Here is a 20,950-nt window from a genome sequence, read left to right as displayed (position 1 = left end):
ATGTTTCCAAAATGTTCACTATATATTAGAGATCCACTATCAGTAATTTTAGTCGCATAGTATTTCGTAAGTGTAGCTTTATCCCACCGTATATATTTTAAAGCATTACATATACCAACCATGGAAAGAAGAAAGTCCATAGATGATGCCAGCAATTTCTTTAATAGTTTGCTCACAATTTTAACATATACAACATATCATGAAATTTCTTATATTTTTTCTTTATCCTAAAAGCAGAGAGACGCTTAGGTTTAATGAGTGGGCTATTTCCACTTAGCGCAACAAAGTTTCAAGGATTCAGAATTTATTTATTTATTTATTTTATTTTATTTTTATTTTTATTTATTTTTTTTTTTATTTTTTTATTTTTTTTTTTTTTTTTTGATAAATACAGTTAAACATTTTCTTGTCGACTATTTCTTTAAGATGACCATCTCGGAAAGTGAGTATTATTTTTTATCATAAATAATGAATTAACATCTGTATTGAATATCAACCCCTTAAGGCAACCATCTTCCAGTAAACCAAAATCATCCAGAAACTTCGGCGATAAGAAATAATTGAAACAAAACAGATATTTCAGTCATATCAAAAACCTTTACTGAAACATCAAATACTAATGAATGTAATACATTTAGGTTGCACTGAAAGTTACCCTGCAATGTTGGGCAAAAGTTCAGAATTTTTCCATACATCAAAACGAAATTACCATAAGTTAAACGTATTGCATATTGCACTATGATGAATTTACATTGAAAACTTTGCAGAAGAATTTAAAGCAATATTAAACTGCTGCAGTAAAATGTAGTAAAGTTATAACATAAGGTGATCCTTAATCATCGTATCTTTCGTGCTTTACCTGAGGGGATCGATACTGTCCATTCTGTACTCCTTTAACACATCGTAAGACGGTAGCTCTCTAAGAGCCACATGCTAAGCAGGATTTTTGAATTGCGAGAGGAAATTATAGCTTCTTACTAGTCCAAATAGAGATTTAGTTTAAGTTTTTCAAAAAACAAATAAGCAATATTTTAATTAGCCTACTTAAAAAATATGTTTAACCATGCGAATAAATTAAACCCATCAATGCAAGGATTTGTAAAGCACATAATGACTATTAGTGAAAATTTATTTTCATTTATTGAAAAAGTAAAACTTTGGTGATTTAGAATTGATAATGGGAGTATTTTAAACTCTCTTTTACTTGATTCAATCGTTTTAGAAAATGGAAAAATAATGCTTGCCTGAAATTGCAATGCTACTCCAACAACTGAGTGAATCATTTCATAGATATTTTAGCACGGGAAATATTAATGTTTAGAAATAGTTACTAGATGTTCTATTCGACCCGAATTTGTTGTACAGTAGCTATTTAATAAAAGTCAATCTTTCTCAAATACAAGCCAAGGCGCAAATGGAATTTGAAAAGAAGATTTCTTATATATACACTGAAAACCTAATCTACAGCTAATAAGGGCCCCACTTTTACTAACATATCCATTAGAAACTGATATATTATTTTATATGTATAAATTCGTATAATTATTTAGTTTTCAATAAAAAATATCTCGCCATAAATATGATTTTTTAAATAAAAACTAGAAATGAATTTTTCAAGGGATGCTAGAACTTATTTTCAGGTTCATTCCGACGCCGATCACTAAAAAGGATTACGAATCGCAATTAGGGTGTTATACTGTTTATCTTGACAGTTACTAGAGTTCATACATTAAAATACTTACACTAATATATTGAATGCATTTACAAGATAAGTACTTTGCAAATCTCTATATGTAATGAAATAATTAAGCGAATGGTATCGAACTATTTTTCAGAGTGTACACATAAATCTGTACATTGTTCTTCCAATCTGCTTAAAATTAAAAGAACGACATTATTGCATTTCTTGATTCTTTTAATTGTGTAAGAATTGTTACAAGTATCATTGGCTCATATGTGATTGTTACCGCACGTAGGGTTTCGTGGATGGATCTTGGTCGTTTCTGGTTAATCGAGCACTTGGTAGTCGAGATTGCTGACCTCCAGGTATTCAAACATTACTGTCTTTAAATCCAAAGCGATTAGGCTAGCTCATGTATGTACCGTACCCTGTGGAGGAACTGAGTCAATTCTGGTATTCACCTATTAAGCAAAACCCGCACATATGAAGCCCATAACTTTCGAATTTTCAGTTCTTTAATGCCAAAAATATTCACAATTTTTACAAAGTTGCATAAAGAAATAGTGCTTGAAATCATATAAATATCAAATTATGAATTACGAAAGCTTATTAGGTCTCTGCATTTTTACAATATTTTTTTAACTTTTACCAGAATCACTTCACTTGCTTACCTGCTAAGTTCCCTGCACTTCTCTTCATACATGGTCCTTAACTGCAAGAGTTCGCCGCGCATTAGAGCAATACTTGTTTGTGTATCTAAAAGGGACATTCGAAGTTGACGATTCTCGTGGACAGCTTCGTCCAGTTTTGATCGCACTTCATCAAGTCTGACATCTCGTTGTTCTGTTGGTTGATTTCTTAGCCATGAATAAACCTGCAATAAAGACGTTTCTTTGCCATATGAATAGAGAATGATCTCTTAAATCTTAGTAAGAGTTTTCAAAAATTTCAAAAACAATGTCCTTCCTTGAAATATAAAGAGTATGCCGGAAACTAAAACAGTGTTGAAACTCACAGTAAGAAGTTCTTTTTTTATTACTAAATATCTTAATAACATGAAATGCAAATAGAAAAAACCTGAAGAGATTTACTCGTAGCCAGGACAAAAGTGAAAATATTCTTTGCCATTTTTTCTCTTCTGACCCTAGAATTGTTGTATTTGTATTAATTAAAACGAAAATTAAAATATGCTTACCCTCTTTCTTATTAATAAAATGCCTATTTCTCATAAGCAGAATTAAAAGTGAGAACTGATAACAGGTTACTTTTTGTTTTAAATTTAAAAACGTACAGTACTCAGTTTTCACTACAATTATTATTGTAGTTTACAAAGATAAGGATAATATTCTTCGTTAAATATCTTAAGAACCTCTCGTACATTTTCAAGAATTTCGAAATTCGAATAATTATAAGTTATGATGAGGACCAGAAATGAAAGAAATTATTTTGAAAAGAATTATATAGAAACAGTATTTAGAAATCGAGTAGATTATGATTATGCGCGAAACTTTTCTAACTTTAATTCATAACTAAGTATTTTGAAGTAAGTTCTGTTTAAAATGGTTAAACTTTTTGTGTTTTATGCTTTAATTATTAATAAATTAAAAATATTAAAAAAGTAATAAAATGTTTTTAACATTGATCATAAATTTACATTATTTTTCATGTCTACGTATTTGCATACATGTGAAATATGAACGCATTAGTGTGTGCTCTGAAGCAAACACACAATATTTCAAAATTGTTGATGAATAACTCGAAACAATATTCCTATTTCTGTTCAAAGTACCAAGTTAGTGACTGAAATAATTGAGTAAAAATCTTAAATGATGAGATTTCTAAGACGAAAGATAATGATAAGATGAATCTGCATAATAAAATCTTAAAAATAGGTTATTTTGGGAGTTTTTGAAAAATCTTTGAAATTTCTCTGAAACTTTTACTCCCAGATTCATCGCCAGCTGCACAATCTAAACTATTCTTAAATATAATAAAAAATGTAGTGAAACCTCAACTATCCATCAGTCTTTGATTGTCTTTGTCAATCATGCTTCAGTTATGTCAGGTTATGTATTACTTTTAATATGTCAAGCTATCTTGTTTGAAATTTTTTTTACCTGACGTGACGTTTCCGAATATCATTATTAACCATGCGAAGGAAGTTTCGCTTTAAATCTGGCATTTTGAATACAGTTTCATTTTGTTTGCTATTACCTTACTTTTAACATAAAATAATGTTTTTGTGATTTGAAAACAATTTGACTTTAACAGTAACCTACCATACGAATGTAAGTTTCATAAATAGCCCACCATACGAATAACATAGCATAAACAGAACACATTTTAAAGCAGCTGATTTGTTACCTTTCTACTAGATTATGTTAAACGTGGTTATTACTTCTTAGAGGAATTTAAAGACTTTATGAAATTTAAGAAAAACCTATTGCAGTTACAGTGCTTATTTTTATTATCAGATTCTCTTTCATACATAAAGAACCCATATTAGTGACTCATGTACACTATGTGACTCTGAAAATGCAGCACCATGAAAGCCTACGCAGGAAGAGATCAAAATCGGCAGAAGAAGAGACACCGCAATGAGCAATAAGTGATGGTTATTACATTATACACTTATAAAAATAGCGACTATTCAGTATGTTCCGTAAGTTATAAAAACACTGTTGGTGGCAATACATGCAAAAACACGTCTAGGTACAGGCGCAAAAGAGCGTGAGAATTGTCTTCTGAGGGATAGATGTCCATTACCTATTACTCATTTGTCACAGCATTACACTGGTGTGCAAAAATTAAGTACGAGACGGTTTTTTCAATATAACTTTGTACAAAAGCTTTCCAAATCAACACATTTAATACCGTAAGATCTCCAATACGTAAGGACATGAGTAATGTAAGCAACACTTACTAAAAGAGAAATCAGAGGGATAAAAAGAAGCTTTATTGAAAAAGTAGCATGGAGCGCAATGCGACTGAAGGCCGAAACATCCCTGTTATGGGTGTCCAGCAAGAAACATCCGGTCTTTAATAGGGGATATGATCTCCCCTGACTGCTAGGCAGGTTTCACAGTGTCTGCCCATGCTGAGAATGAGGGTGACATTGAGTTGTTGAGGCATTGCTGCCCATTCGTCTTGCAGCGCCAATCAAAGCTCCGGAATCGTTACTGGTGGTAAGGTACGAGCTGCCAAGCGTCTTCCTAGAAAATCCCATACATGCTCCATGAGATTGAGATCAGGAGATCGTGCCGGCCAATCCATACGTTCAATATCCTCACTCTCTAAGAGCTGTTCGGCAGCTACAGTTCGATGACATGGTGCATTGTCGTCCATAAAAAGGAACTGCGGACCCATAGCGCCTCTAAAAAGACGCACATATGGAAGAAGAATCTCGTTACAATAACAGGTCCCGTTGACTGAACCTGCGTCGAAGATGTGAAGGTCTGTACGACTACCAAGCATGATGCCTCCCCAAACAAGAACACCGCCACCTCCATACCTGTCCCTTTCAATGATGTTCGAGGGATGATTGCGGCTTCCCCGCTCTCTCCAGATGAGTATGCAATGAGAATCGCTACTCAGACTGAATCTGCTCTCATCTGTAAAGAGTACTCGTCCCCATTCATTGTCTCTCCAATTCCGGTGTTCCCGGCACCACAGAGAACGCCTTCTCCGATGGGCAGGCGTTAGAGGTACACACCGTACAGGGCGTCGTGCAAACAGACCACCACCGTGCAGTCTTCTGGCCACTGTAAAACGAGATATTGGTCGTCCAGTCGCCTGTGTCGTGTATCTAGCGATTTCTCCCGCTGTCTGCCGCCTGTTTCTTCTAGCCTGTAAGGCAATATACCGGTCATCTGCGGGTGTGGTTCCTCGTGGACGACAACTACTAAACCCCCGGATAGCTGTTCCTGTAGTTTGAAATTGTCTCCAAAGTCGTGAAACGATGCTGTAAGCAATTCCGAACTCTGAAGCCACACTTGCAACACTGCGGCCTTCCTCCAACTTCCCAATGATTCGACCTCGGGTAAAAGCATCCAGATGTCGTCTAACAGATTGATTATTCACCATTTCTCGCTGAGGCAGCAACTCGGTGTGATTTTAACTGCTATACGGCGTGCAATCTCTTTGCCAGAAATACTGATCTTACACCGACAACATGCTTTATACTACTCAGACACTCCCCCATTACGTCTACCTGCATATCTGCGCTTGTGCTACCATACATCACCTTACTTAATCTCCTGATTGGTCTTTCTGTCCGCTCTGCCTCTTCGTTCAGCTGATATGCTAATTTTTCGACTTCGTCCTTAATTTTTGCACACCAGTGTAATTTGGAATATCCGATCCTCCCCTCATAATCATTTTCCACAGTTCGTCTTCTGACGCAAGCCAATCCAATCGCGTCCCAGACATTTTCTGTGGATGAGAGATCCGAGTTCAATGTATGAGAGACAGGTGACCAGAAATGCGCATGGGTACCTTGCAAAACATGTTGGCAGATGAACAGTGTGTGCGGTTTGACATTATTCTGTTGGTAAATGGCATTCGGCTTCCCTGAAGGAAGGGTAGTGTTGCCGGATAGAGCATTTCATCCACGTATCTTTGAGCTGTCATACTTCCAACGAAACGGACTAGTGATAATCTGCTGTAGTAGGCCATGTTGTCCCAAAGCATGACGCTGCGTTTACGCCCAGTGCGGCCTTTCACAGTTGCGGCCGGATTAGAATTTTCACGACTATGCCAACAGACTCTTTAAATAAAAACATGACTCTTTGGAAAACACCACATTATGCCACTCCGAAGTCCACGTGGCTCTGTCTTGACTAATCGCAAACAGAGGCGCCTGTGCTTTTGGCTCAATGGTCTTATAAACGAACTCCATGCGTATAGGCCACGGGTTTCCGGTCGACTAATAATGGCCCTGCTCGAAGTGGGAGAATTAAGTCTATCCTTCCCCTGCCGTAAAATATCGACGGAAGTGGACTGCGAAGTTACCACCGCATACCTGAGGTTGTATCGGTCCACACGTGCTGAAGTTACTGTGGCAGCACCACCATCCCTGTAACGTGTCACATTCCGTTCTTCCAACAAAATTCGCCACAGTGGGTGCACTGTGGACGCATATAGGTGTTTGTTCGCTGCGACTGAACGGGGGTGTTGACCAATTTGCCCTTCTCAGTCCTGTCACAGTACCTCTGGTGTACTCGTCTATCTGCTAAAAGCGTCTCGGTTGTTGGCGTTCTGATATTATCCGTACTAACGCTTCCTATGTAATAAAAAAAATTCGCAAAGCGATTACTCTTCCCGATGGAGCAGCGGAACTATTGTCTTATTGTCGATTCTGCAGATGCCTTCATTTATTTTGTGCTTCCCCTGTACGAGAGTTCAACGCATTTCGCATCATTTGAACTGTGTCTACCCTGCAATTTATATATTCTTCGGAGTATGCATTTATAGTGTTGCGTTTTCATTAACACGTAGTGGATTTGTGGATAAGTAGTGTTTCTGAAAAAAAAGAAAGCTTCTTAAACATTTACCATTTTAAGTAAGCTCACATTAGTTCAGCTTTACAATAAACTAAATCAGGGATTTTAAACTTTTCAGTACGCATGAAAGTGAACTGAGTGTTGAAAATTTCAAAATATAACGTGACTTTTCAGATTTTAGCACTTAAAATTATTAAGTGGCATTTACAATACAGGACCCACTACTGCAAATGCTTCTTCGCATATATCAGGATTCACTGTTTGAAAATGATTATTCTAAATTATTAGTAACTTGACCTACAGTGAAAAGCTGGTGATTGGATTTGTTCACGCAGTTATCCAAAAAATATTTCATGAATTTATACTAAAAACGGTGTATTGAATTACATGATCGATTTATAACGAGCTATTTATCTTATAAGCTGTTACTATTTTCTAACAAGCCTTTAGTTTTTCTCTCCTACCCATTCCAGTTGTCGCAACAGAATTGCTTAAATGAGTCATTATTTATAAAAGTTATATGAGTCGAGGTTATGTTGCATTTTAGTTGATTTGCCTACATAGGAACATTCACTAGCGCTCCGCCACGAAAATACATGCACCACTAGCGCTCCAGCACGAAAATACATAATTTTTTACCATATTATAGAATAGTATATATATAAGGCTCTATTTTGCAACTGAATTTCCTAGACTAAAATTCCTTTCTTGACCGTTATGAAGATTTGAGGCATTCTACTTAATATTGCAATTATTAATGCTACCATATCCAGAATAAATGTACAAGATATTTTCATTTGCTACCTATATTTTCAGTTTAGTTTAACATGATTTTATGTTAAATAATATTAACTGATTTTTCTGTTTTCCAGTTACCTTTTCCATGACGACCAAATGCGCCTGCACTTTGTCCAGTTCAGTATCCATCTTGGTTTGAAGAGATTTTCTTTCTCCTTCTACTTCTTCTTGAGCCTATTGAATCATTTTACAGTCAGTGCCATTTACAATAAAATATCATGAACGTGTATATTTAAATACTAGTTATTTTAATACATTCACCTGTAGCCTTAATCTCATTTCTGCTTCTTTGACTTGCTGATCTAATTCTTCTTCCATTCTTTTCATGTGCCTTTCGTGTTCTAGCTTCTCCCTAAAAACATGCATAAATAAAATCATCGTTTCTTTATATCATGAACATACTTTCTTTTACTTATTACGGATTTGAAACAAATATTATTTGCTTATAGAGTCAACTCGTTGAAAACTTTTGTTTGGAATGGAACCAGACGGAAACTTTAAATACTTAAATTCAAAAATACATTTCTTATTGCTTTGAAAAAATAATTGTGTGTAGCTAGCAAATCGCTAATTGGGTGCAAATGGCAATTTAATAACACTGAATCATTTTCTGTTTTAGAAAGATTTAAATTCTTTCTACCAGATCAGAAAATTTTAAGCAAAAACTGAAAAATGAAACCATTCCATGGCAGTTTAAATTTAAAGCATTCACATACAAATCAGAAAAATCTAATTTGATTCCAATCCCTTATTCTTAACAAAAGACAAGTTTTCGACGTTTGAAACTTATTTGGAATGGCATATATAATGCGTATTACGCAATTACTTCTAAATCAGATTAGTTGAAATCCATTAGCATTATTACATTTAATTACTCTGTACTATATTTAATTAATTTGTTAAATCTGAAAAACACGCAGTTTAGCGAACTTTGAAATATCTATTAGTGAATCTTAAGATTAATGATATTTTCATATAACCTTTTGCTTTCGTTTTAAATTTACAGAAAGAAAATTTTTATACGACGTAATAAGGCTTAGTTTTTTATTTTTGATATTCATAAAAGAACAGAAGTCAGTGTTTAAAAAAATATTACAGCAACTATGATTGTTTGTAAACGCATATTATACATATACTATTTGCAGTTTCAGATCATTAATTTTCATTGTGGGGAAATTCTATAATGTTAAATGTAATTTCCCTATAATCCTCCTAGTTTTTGATTTTGATCACATTTTAGATGCCTGTATCAATTCATCACAGCTTACTTTTTTAATATTTATCAAGATTTTATAGTGGGTTTTCGGTATTCGTCTTTAATCATTTGGAAATATGAAATACTAGTTAGCATTATAACCAAGAAAAAAAAACACGATATTAGTGGAAAGGAAATCGCCCAGTTTTAAATCTCTAAACTTTCTACAATACAACTAGCTAAATTCAATTTCGCGCATCTATGATACAAAAAGTGCCAATTTCTGTTAGAAATCCCGGCTAAAGCATACTCATAGCTTTACATTTTATTGCCTTTGAGTGTTTTTCCTCAACTGCGAAATAACCTTAAGTTATAGATTCCAATAAACATAAACTGAAACGAACTGTTTTATGTATCTGTAATGAACTGCACGGAACTATTTTATGAATCTGAAATTATTGACATAATTATATAAAATAGATATTTCTTAAATAAATACAGGAAATGCAATTTATGCATAAATAGCTTGATGAATAGCATTATTCAATACTGTAGGCAAATTTCGTTTAGCATTAAACTTTGACAAAATGAATTATATAACAAAAGTGGCAAGAGACTATGCTGCTTTCTTTAAAAGTTTCTAAGACCAAAGAGAATAAATTCTTAATAGAAAGTATTTTACATTTTTTGCTTTAAAATTAACTTCAGCATAACACTAAATATTATTACATATTACGAAAATTTTGGTGTGCTATATATTGCGTCTCAAAGTTTCACAAATGAATTTGTAAAACTCGAGATTAAAATAAAATAACTTTATCCTTATTTGGCTTTGTATTTGTATTTCCTCTGATTCTCTGTGTCTATCTATAGACACAGAGAATCTAGATACCTTCGTAGGAGTCAGTTATTGAATTCTTTTTCATATCCTTTTAACGTTTCTCAAAATTTCTGAAATCCTTTCAAAATAGTAGCTTTAAAGATGAGATTTCAGTTTAACAGGTTTCAAATCAAAAAATGATTAATAATAATTGCATTTTCCTCTAAATCATTTGATAGTTACATTCTCTGAGAACGCATTATATTGTAACAGAAAACGAGTTCCTACTGAAACTTTTCTGATACAAAGTGCTGAAATTACTCGTATGAATGATTTGATATTTGCCATTTACACTCAAATTCTTTGCAGTGGTACAGTATCACAGACACTACACTCGTTTCTGACCCAGTGTTTCTGATGCTAACCGGTACAGATTTGTCCCTGTCCGACACATGATTACTGTTTCGTTTTATGTGGTTTAACTAATCGTCATCAATTACGATCGGGAAATCATGATTACTGACCGCAATTTCAGTCAGCCTTTGCTGCACCTTTTTCAAGAACTATCTCCTTGCCTCCTAAGGAGATATTATTTAGAAAAAACATCTTTAGATGTGCTATAAGGTATTTCTCCCGCCTTCTTAGCATGCCTTCGTAGTGTAGTGGTCTGCGCGCTGGGCGCGTATTCTAGAAGTCCGTGGTTCGATTCCCAGCAAAGGCGTTACTCATTTTTTATTACTCCTCTTACTTCGAAATAACCTAATACAGTGCCTACAGTGGCACCCGAACTACCGAACTAAAAGGGTGGTGGATGATGATTCCCACACAAAGGATTTGGGAGATTGGCTACCCTAAAAACAACAGTCACTCTCTAAAAGGGGGAGTATATAAGGTATTTCTCCTGCCTTCTTAACATGTATTCGTAGTGTAGTGGTCTGCATGCTGGGCGCGTATTCCAGAGGTCTCTGGCTCAATTCTTGGCGAAGGCTTTGCTCATTTTTCATGACTCTTGCCTAAACAAATACCTAATATCTTTACAGTGGCACCTGAACTAAAAGGTGGTGAATGATGATTTTTCACCACCAGGATTTGGCGTTTGGGTCTCCTAAAAAAACTCCAGTCGCCCTTTAAAAGGGGGGTACACAAGGTACTTCTCCCGTCTTCGTACCATGCCTTCGTAGTGTAGTGACCAGCACGCTCGACGCGTATTCGAGAGGTCCGTGGTTCGAGTGCCGGCGAAGGTGTTGCTCATTTTTCCTCTCTCCTTTAAAAAATAACCTTATGTCTCTACAATGCTAGTTCCAGTTGCCGATAGTTACCATTTGGGAGCCTGACTAAGATATATTGAAAATCACTCAGTCCAAAAGATCTGTAGATCTACTGTATATAACAATAAATTAAAAATTAGATGATAAAATTAAATGTAATATTTCTGCCCACACGGTTAAATTGCTTTCGTTTATTTTTTTAACACTGATAAAAAATCTTTGCAGGGACTGATATTTAAAATTTACTAGTGAAATACTCCAAGACTAAAAGAAACATAAAGCTTAATGCAATAGATTCTAGCAATTTAAAATAGGAACTAATAATAAGCATCTTCAAAACAGTATACTAAACGTATTAAAACTGAAAGGAAAATGGAAAGTATTATGTATTAGTATGAAGTTACACAGTATTATATAACTATATAAATATTTCCTCTTGCTTTTTGCTTCCATTCACCTTCGCCATGATTCTTCAAGCCGAGTTTTTTCCTCTTGCAGTTGATGTAAATTTCCTAATAATTCTTCGATGGCACTTTCAAGATATGGCACAAGATGACGCTGCTCGGAAGCTTGAAGTTCATTCAACAGCCATTTCAATTTACCTTCATCGCTAAAAATTAAGATTTAATTGGTTACAATTTTAAAATAACACAGGCCTTAAAATGCAAAAATCATAAATGCAACTGATTAAAACTTATACCTTCTAAGTATAAAAATCTACACTAATGCCGTATATTTTATCATCCTCTGAAAATTGGGTAAATATCTTGAACACAGGGTAAGAGAACACAAGGTGTATCTTCAAGTAAAAAATAGGAATGGAAACAAACTGTATGAAAACAGCGGTCTAATACTTAAACTCACTGTCTTTTCTTTCATGTACTATTTGACAGTTATTAGACTCTCGAAAAGAAAACGTTCTGAACTGATGGTGTTATAATTTCTTTGTGAATATAATATCACTCTCTATACGCATATGAAAAAAATATAAATTCCCTTTCCAATAGGTATGCTATGATATTATTGCTGCTGTTAAAATTTAATTATATAGAAATATTTATGTATGATAAACATATTACCCTTGCTGCATAAATAAATAGTCAACTAGCTGCAGAAAAAAAAAGCTACAGAATACATATACATTTATTGATCATTTAATCTCAAACAAATGTTTAGCAATATGTACATATATTATCACACTATAACACATTTACACACATTTTAAGAGTCCAAAGCGATTCTTTAAGTGGCACTAATCTTAATTCTTTTCATTTATAGACGAAAATTACCTTTTATAATGTCAAATGACATCTGGCAATAAGTGAAACATTGTTACTTTGTGTTAAATTACATTACATAATTCTCACATTACACAACCTCCACATTGCATAGTGTTACTCATAAAATTAATTTGGGGATTATATTGATTATGATAAAATCCGAAGGAAAACTGGTGCAGTGTACTAAATATATTTGTCTCGCACTGATATGGCATTTCATTCTCGTGGCTCTTAGATATGCTGCATTGATAATCATTTGTGCTATGTTATCTACATTAATATTTTTTATCTACATCTTACTCGGATATTGACTTACATACATATTAAATTTATTTAATGAAGGTATTTTCCTTAAAAAAGGGCACATGGATAAAATTTATCATCAGCAAGGGAACAATTTTACTTAAAAAAGGCGTAGAGACGTTAGGATTTTTGGAGGCCGGAAAGATGAAAAATATGCAACTCCTTCTCCGGGAATCAAACCGCGGACCTCTCAATTACGCACTGAGCGTGCAGACCACTACACCACGAAGGCTAGCTAAGAAGGCGGTAGAAATACCTTATATATTCGGCCTTTAAAAAAGCGACTGGTCCTTTTTTAGGAGACTCAATCGCCAGATCCTGGGTGTGGAGAGTGAGTGAGTGAGGGAGTGCTTCCGACCACGGAAACATGAACCAAAAGGAATTATGTACCATCACATTGGGAAAGACTCCAAAGTAAAAAGGTTGGATATTACATACTAATAACAGTTTTTACATATTGATAACTGCAGGCGCTAAGCGTTATTCTGGTTATCTGCTTTAAGTTCTGAACATTTGAAACATAATATTAATCATCATCCACCACTCTTTTAGTTCAGGCACCACAGTAGAGACATTAGGTTAATTGGAAGCAGGAGACCTGAAAAATGAGCAAGGCCTTCGCCGGTAATCGAACCAAAAACCTCTAGAATACTCGCCTACGCTACGAAGGCTCGCTAAGAAGATGGGAGGAATACCTTATAAAGGAAAGAATGAAAATACATCTGGCGTTTGCAAAATTCATTTAAGCAAAAATTTATCATATTGAAATAATATTACATTTGTCAAAAATTTCAACATTTAGGTCCAATGGTAGAATTACTGCGAGCGAAAGCTGAATGATGAACTGAATACGAAAACCCTGTTGCCTACAGTTAAGTATGCGGTGGAGGTATACAATGATTTGGGAATATTTTGCTACCTCTGATGTGGATAATTTAGCTTTTACAGAAAATTATATGGCTGAGCATAAATATATAAGTATTCTCAATGAAAACATAACAGAATCCGCAAGAAAGCTTGGAATTCAAAATATAATCAAGTTCTATCAGCACAACAAACCTAAACATACAGTCTTAAACGTTCGCTTTCAATTATTAGACAACTGTCCTGAACTTATCAAAACTCCTTCATATTCTTCCGACTTAAATCCTGTCAAATATGTATTAAATGTGTTGGAGAAAAGAATAAGGAAACAAGGAATTTCTTCAAAAGCTCTTCTAAAGGCATTTCTTACGAAGGAATGGAACAAAATGGCATATTCTTGCTCGAAACATTAGATGAGTCCATGCCAAAACGAAATATTAAATTTTCCTGTTTTTTCATGTTTCCGTTAAATATTAACTCTTCGTTCAAAGTGTCCGAATACTTATATGAGTTATTTTTTAGAACGTTTTGAATAAATTATTTTTAATTAAAGTGGTTTTAATAAAATTTTTCAAAACAAGCAGACTTTGAAAAAAGATGATCCGTCGTACATAAACGTAACATACATCAAATAACAAAGCTAGTTGTAAACGATATTGCAGCTTTTAATTAAGAAATGTTATGGAAATAAAAAGCATAACATTATAGATATATTCTAAAATTATTTTACTTTAGAACGCATTACTGGGAAAATATTATATCAAAAAAAGTTAGATGATCTATTCTCTCTCTCTCTTTATACTTCTAGCCATTTTTATTGTGCATCATTTTATAAATTTAAAATGGGATATTAGTAGGAGTAGTATTTATGTAAATTATGGTCTTACTTAATTTATGGTTTTATTAATTTATGGTCTTACTCATGTAATAAATAGAACTAAATATGAATAAAACTTTGATATGATAACTACAGTTCAATTTCAGACGTACGCTATATAACAACTGACTGACTGTTTGGGGTTTTAAACGATTTTTATTATTTCTGCAGAAATGCTTGAAAAATTGTTCTGAAACCGAGATTATACTTGAATTCACACTTTCCTGAAAAATTATAGTCAAAGAATGCATTTAGACCACCAACAAAAAAGTGATTAAAAAAACCTATTTTTGATAACCCTGTGTCGTAAAAACTAGAAATTTATTTGCAGCTTTTAAAAATATTTAAGATGTCGTGTGGAATCTTCATGCGCATTTTGGTAAAGCATCCCACGTATATTAACGAAGTTATAAATAATTCTTTTTGAAAAATAAAATTTGTCGCTTTCGTGTGACTCATAGAGTTTTCAATCAAACATTTAATGAAATTTACAGAAAATATATGACAATGTTCAAGATATAAACATTTCGTCAAACAAAAATTTGAAATGAAAACAATTCGATTGTATATGAACATTTAAGTAAAATGATTTTTAACTGATCATGCGAGAAATATTTTTCCCCATATGCTAAACAAAGAACACCACATTCCTCAACAGAAAATGAAGAGTATGACACTGATAGCCGCTACGAGATGATATTGATCGTTCAAAGTCTATTGAACTGCAACAATCGCATCATCCTTGGGAAGAACTATAATCGCGAAAAATGCCGGGTCATATTTCAACGAAAATATCCATTTCAAGCCCTCTGAAAACCATTTGAACGATGTTTTCGCGTGCCATCTGTACATACGGACAGAGTGAAGGCTTCGTTTTCCCAAAACAGATTCTAAAATGGATTCAGAAGAGATTTTTTTCTTGACGTTTGTACGTACGTAAGTGTGTATATATTTGGAATAACTCAGAAATGTGCAACCTCAGAACCTTGAAATTCTGCATATGAGACTGCTATAACATGCAGTTGTAGACCTCCCTTTTTGGTTTCAATCGACTGTGCCGAAAACATGCATACATTCTCACTCTATTAACCGGCTCGGTGAGCTCAGTTGTTTTATTCTTATATATTGTTAAATTGTGCATTCTTTGCTGTAAAAGTAATTGAATTATGTTGTTCTCATGTCCCGGTTAAGGCTTTAAGAAAGAAGGGAAGGATCCAAACAGCCCATCCTCTTTTAGGCCGATTTGTCTTCTCCCGGTAATAGGTAAACTCTATGAGAAGCTCATAGTCCAGCGGCTTAAATTTCATATGACGCAGAGTGGGGCAATCTCTGACGCACAATATGGATTCAGAGAGCTACGCTCAACGATTGCTGCCCTATCAAAGATAAGAGACTATATCAGCCACTTGCATGAAAGGAAACAGCATGCAGCGGTCCTAAGTCTGGACCTGCAAAGCGCGTTTGACTCTCTGTGGTGGCCCTCAATTTTAGAGGCACTGCACCAGGCAAAGATCCCTGATAACCTCTTGCAGGTTTTCAAGCAATACCTGTCCAATAGAAAGTTCATAGTAACACACACTGGCGGTGTCATAACCAGAAGCCAGAAAAAAGGCTGTCCACAGGGATCGTGCGCGGGTCCAGACTTGTGGAACGCAACTTTCGATTCCATCCTACGATACGAATGGCCGTCCCATACCCAGATAGTAGCCTTTGCGGATGACGCGACCTTTGTGGTGGGCGGCAAGAGTAGAGATGAACTGCAGCAAAACTGCAATGATGTAATTGATACCTTCTCTCGGCTATGTCAGGAGAAAAAGCTAATAATTTCTGAGGCAAAATCGAAATATATAATTTATCATAAGCCAGGCCAAACTTTGATAAGAAACCCAACCATCCAGCTTAATGGGAAGACCATCAAAAGGGTCAGAGAACTAAAACTCCTGGGTATTATATTGGATGAAAAGTTCACCTGGCTGCCTCACCTTAAAGCCCAAAGAGAAAAGGCTTGCCGAATCGCAAACAATCTGCAAAAAATGCAAGGCACGCACTGGGGCCTTCGGCCCAATATCTACAAGATACTTTACTCCACTGTCGCGGAGAGGGTCCTAACCTACGGAGCAGCCATCTGGGCAGCCCCGATGACAGTCAGAAAGGCAAAATTGCTAAGTAGTGCACAGCGACCATTTGTCCTGGCCATAACGAAGACCTACAGGACAACGTCGACTGCGGCCGCTTCGGTATTAGCAGGGCTTATGCCGCTCCCAATCAAAGCGCAGCAAGAAGCCTCAATTGCAAAGGTGACGCAACTCCAACAGCCATGCACATATTGGGATACATGCTATCTGCCAGAAGTCTACGAAACACGCAGGTCCAAACTAAGCACACATCCGTCGGAATATGGACTGGGCATAAGGACTTTCCACTCACCAGCGTTAACCCCGCGCTTAGACGGACCAGGGGCTGTGCTTTATACAGACGGGTCAAAAATTGATAACGCTGTAGGCAGTGCCTATATAGCCTATATAAATGGAAACATAGCAAAGGAATGGAAGGGCCGTCTGGGAGCACAGAACTCAGTGTTCCAAGCGGAAGTAGTTGCCCTCACAAAGGCAGTGAAATGGGCAATTGACACACGGCAGAGTCGAGCTACGATATTTACTGACAGCCTGTCAAGCATTTATGCTATCAACAACCCTCTCCAGCGCTCCGCACTAATCTCGCACCTGCAAGAAGTCCTCCGTCTACAAGAAAAGTCAATGAGAATCCAAATTTTCTGGGTGAAGGCGCACGCCGGAATCCAGGGAAATGAAGCAGCAGACGCTCTTGCCAAGAAGGCTGCCCAAAATGAGGAAACGGAGCAGATTCAGGTGCCTCTGCCCCGGTCATGCCTAAAGAGGCAAATAGAGGAGTCCGCCATTGGAAATTGGCAGAATGAATGGGACCAAATCCCGCAAGGCCGCAGAGCATATGAGTTCCTGCCCAAGGTAGAGGTGGACCTGCTCATCTCATCGCCCTACCTCACGCGATATATAACAGGCCACGGCCCCTTTCCGACGTACTTTGCAGAAAGGGGTCTATCAACAACTGATATGTGTGTTTGTGACAACGTGGGCTCACCAGACCATTATGTCACAGAGTGCCCCTTAACAGCAGAATGGCACATCAAATTCCCAACTACCAATGTTCTGCCTTTCAAACGCCTTCTCATAAAACATCGAGGCACGCGGCAAAAGCTTAAAAGCATAATGGCCAAACTAGAAAAAATGGGCATAGACCTCTGCAGGCCGGAATAGGGCACATGCAATAAAAACAATTGGCATAAAAGCATCTTACAACTGTGAAGTCTCTAGATGGTTGCAGGGCCAGGGTAATACCCGAGTAGTCATAGAAAGCCGTCCGGGTGCCCTGTCCTGCTGTCACCTGTCCCGGTTAAGGTTTTTATGCCTTTAGTTAATCTGCATGCAACAACTGTAGAGTTATCAACAATTTTAGTGCTATTAAGTCTAATGAAGCCCCCTTTGTGTATATTTACTTACTGACTTAATTCAAAATTCTTAGTAGAACAGTGAATTCTCTCAGTTTCTGTACCAACTTTAGTGTCTTTTATGCCGACTGGGACCAAAATTAAACGTCCAGTCTTTTTCTTTTTTTTTCACTGAAAAAAAAAAAAAATCTGTCTTCTTGAACGCTGGCCGAATTGCTTGTTTTTACGTAAAAACTCTAATGTTAATTGTAAAAAATAATTTTTATTTTTTTTAACGTATTCGATGTTTTATGTTTTTCTGCATTTTACAATTTTAATGAAGATATTTTGAGTTTTTATGTATGTTTGGCTTGACGGAGTGAAAATTAGACTGATTGAATGGGAAATACATCTTTAATGAAATTCGAGGAAATAAGTTTAAAGGAAATGCAGCAAAAAATTGTGTAATTTAATAGGCCGGTACAAGGAAGTCATGTATTGCCCACATCAGATTTTTTTAATAAACGCTTCTACTGGACTCCCTCGAAATTAATTTTTTTCAAAGTTTTGACTGTTTATAAAATAGGATTCCAAAGTTTCGGAATGACGAAAAATATGCTGTTTTTGAACATGGGGTTCAAGAATCTCTCATCGTTAACTAGGAATGAAGGTACTCTAATAATAGTTTCCCAGCAATAGCTGATTATTGACACAGAAGCTCTAACAATTAAAATACTTTATACAGCCTCTTTATATTTTCAAGGTTTTGAAAAAGCTTATAGGTGTCAATTTTACATCTTCTTACTTTTTAATCAGACAGCAAACCCTAATTAAAATCATAGCAATTATAACCTTCAGTCGGGAAAAACAGGAACATATGATCTTGTTTCTTTATGTTTGTTAGACACAGAAGTGTAATTACAAATCATTTAATAGTTGCTTAACGCTTTCTAGAATTATTCTTGTAGTTTAATGTTATTTTGACTGGATTTGTCACTCTTATTAAAATTTGAAATATAAATGCATATTCTAAGTCACTGTATTAATTTTACCAAAATAATCTTTGACGATGTTTCATAAATTTTATTATTCCTGTATGACTTAGTGCTTTTCGAACAACACACAAAAATATAAACTTTCAGATAAATTTCTATTTATGCATTCATCTATTTGCCAAAAATAAAGTTCCTGATGTCGGTAGTTTCAGAAAGTTAAAATTAATTTAAGAAATAATTAATATTTTTATTTTAAACTATGAAGAAATTACTGGTTAGGTTCATAAGGTATTTTCTCCTTCCTTTCCGCGTGCGTTCTTAGTTTAATTCGAAGCATACTCGATGCGGATTCTAGAGGGCAAGAGTTCGAGTCCCGGCGAAGGCATAGCACATTTTTCACGTCTCTGTTTAAAAAAGGCCTAATGACTCTACAGGTTACTTAAGAAAATATGGAACAGTCAACAGCTGTTGAAGTAGATATTTTCCATGCCAGTATATGCAAAAAAAATCTACTTGAATAGTCTTAATTATGTTATAAGGTGTTTTCTCCCTCCTTCCAGCATGCCTTCTTGGTGTAACGATAGCACACTCGGCACGTATTCGAGAGGTCTAGGTTCGAGTCCCGGCGAGGGCACTGCACATTTTTTACGTTTCCTGCATTTAAAAAAAAAAAAAAAAAAAAAAAAAAAAAAAAACTTAATGACTCTACAGCGGCGCTCGAACTAAAAGGTAGCGGACAATAATTCGTCACCACCAGGATTTGACAGCTTGGTCCCCTAACCTCCAGTCACCCTTTAAAACGGGGAATATATAAGGTATTTTCCCTCCTTTCCGCATGCCTTCTTGGTTAACGGTAGCACACTTGGCGCGTATTCAAGAGGTGGCGAGGGCATTGCATATTTTTCAGCTTTCTGACATAAAAAAGATAATAACTCTACAATATAATCTTCTCATTTCGATTGCTTTCGTTAAGTTTCTACTGCATTTGAATATTTAAAAAGTACCTGAAAGTAGAGAAGACTTTAAAGAGTATCTGGATGTTGCATATGAATAATTAAAGAAAACCAGGTTTTTGGTTACAATAAACTCTTCATTATTCATGCCAATAATTCAGATCAGGAAACATGTTTACTGACATATATAAAGAGAACAACAAAAATAAAACCATGTTAAATATAATGCCCAAAAATTATGCAGCTCGTGGAAAATTATTCTTTACAGCTTTATTTAAAAATATAGTAACAGCATAGCAGGTAACTGTCATCCACTCTGAAGCAAGGCTGAGACAAATTTATTTGAACCACCTGTTTTCATACATCTACATCAACCTTCATACATTGAGTGCAACCAAAGCTTCTCGGTTGCTTTGGTCTTGACACACTTCTCTGCGTAGCTGCTACAGCTGTTAACGAAAGAATGACAACATACACGTGAATCATAACTTGCAACATAAAGTAAATCCCGCTTTTTCATAAATTAACTAGTGTGAAATTTCTGGTAGGAGAAAATCTTTAGCATAACATATAGCACAGTTTAATGAATACTGTATTAAAAAAGACAGATTATCGTAAAATAAATATGCATAAAAGAATTGATACAACAACGGAAAGACTGAGTGACGGGCTGCTTTGAAATACTAAACAGCATGACTGAAGTCTGAAATTAGACTCGATTTATGTTACTTATATTACTATAATAGTATTGCAGTAAGTCCTTTAAGACAGTATTGGCCACAATGGCCAGACAAGCACATTCAAAGGGCCAAAATTAAAAAGAAATTAAAAAGAAACTAAACGAATTATCATCAGCTGTTTTGCGGTATAGTATGCCTCAGTTAATAGATGGGAAAGTCAAAATTTTGACCTTAGATATATAATATAACCTTAGATAGAACTCTTATATGTT

At 35.4% G+C, this 20,950-nt stretch overlaps 1 protein-coding gene across 2 annotated transcripts in view; it reads right to left on the bottom strand.

Moving 5' to 3' along the window:
* LOC118185978 (ras and EF-hand domain-containing protein-like) overlaps positions 1-20,950 on the bottom strand; it is an 87,188-nt gene that overhangs the window by 46,753 nt on the left and 19,485 nt on the right. For both annotated transcript variants that reach the window (XM_085823382.1, XM_085823383.1), the window contains exons 2-5: positions 11,721-11,873; positions 8,242-8,332; positions 8,059-8,154; positions 2,353-2,555 (exon numbers count right to left, since the gene is read on the bottom strand). In XM_085823382.1, the coding sequence (XP_085679508.1) occupies positions 2,353-2,555; positions 8,059-8,154; positions 8,242-8,332; positions 11,721-11,873 (543 nt within the window). The remainder of the gene's footprint in view (positions 1-2,352; positions 2,556-8,058; positions 8,155-8,241; positions 8,333-11,720; positions 11,874-20,950) is intronic.

The sequence above is a fragment of the Stegodyphus dumicola genome, chromosome 9, assembly GCF_044657685.1.
Source record: "Stegodyphus dumicola isolate Sdum_Otavi_A_Nest chromosome 9, ASM4465768v1".
Classification (NCBI taxonomy): domain Eukaryota; kingdom Metazoa; phylum Arthropoda; class Arachnida; order Araneae; family Eresidae; genus Stegodyphus; species Stegodyphus dumicola.
This window is presented reverse-complemented; position numbering and strand designations above follow the sequence as displayed.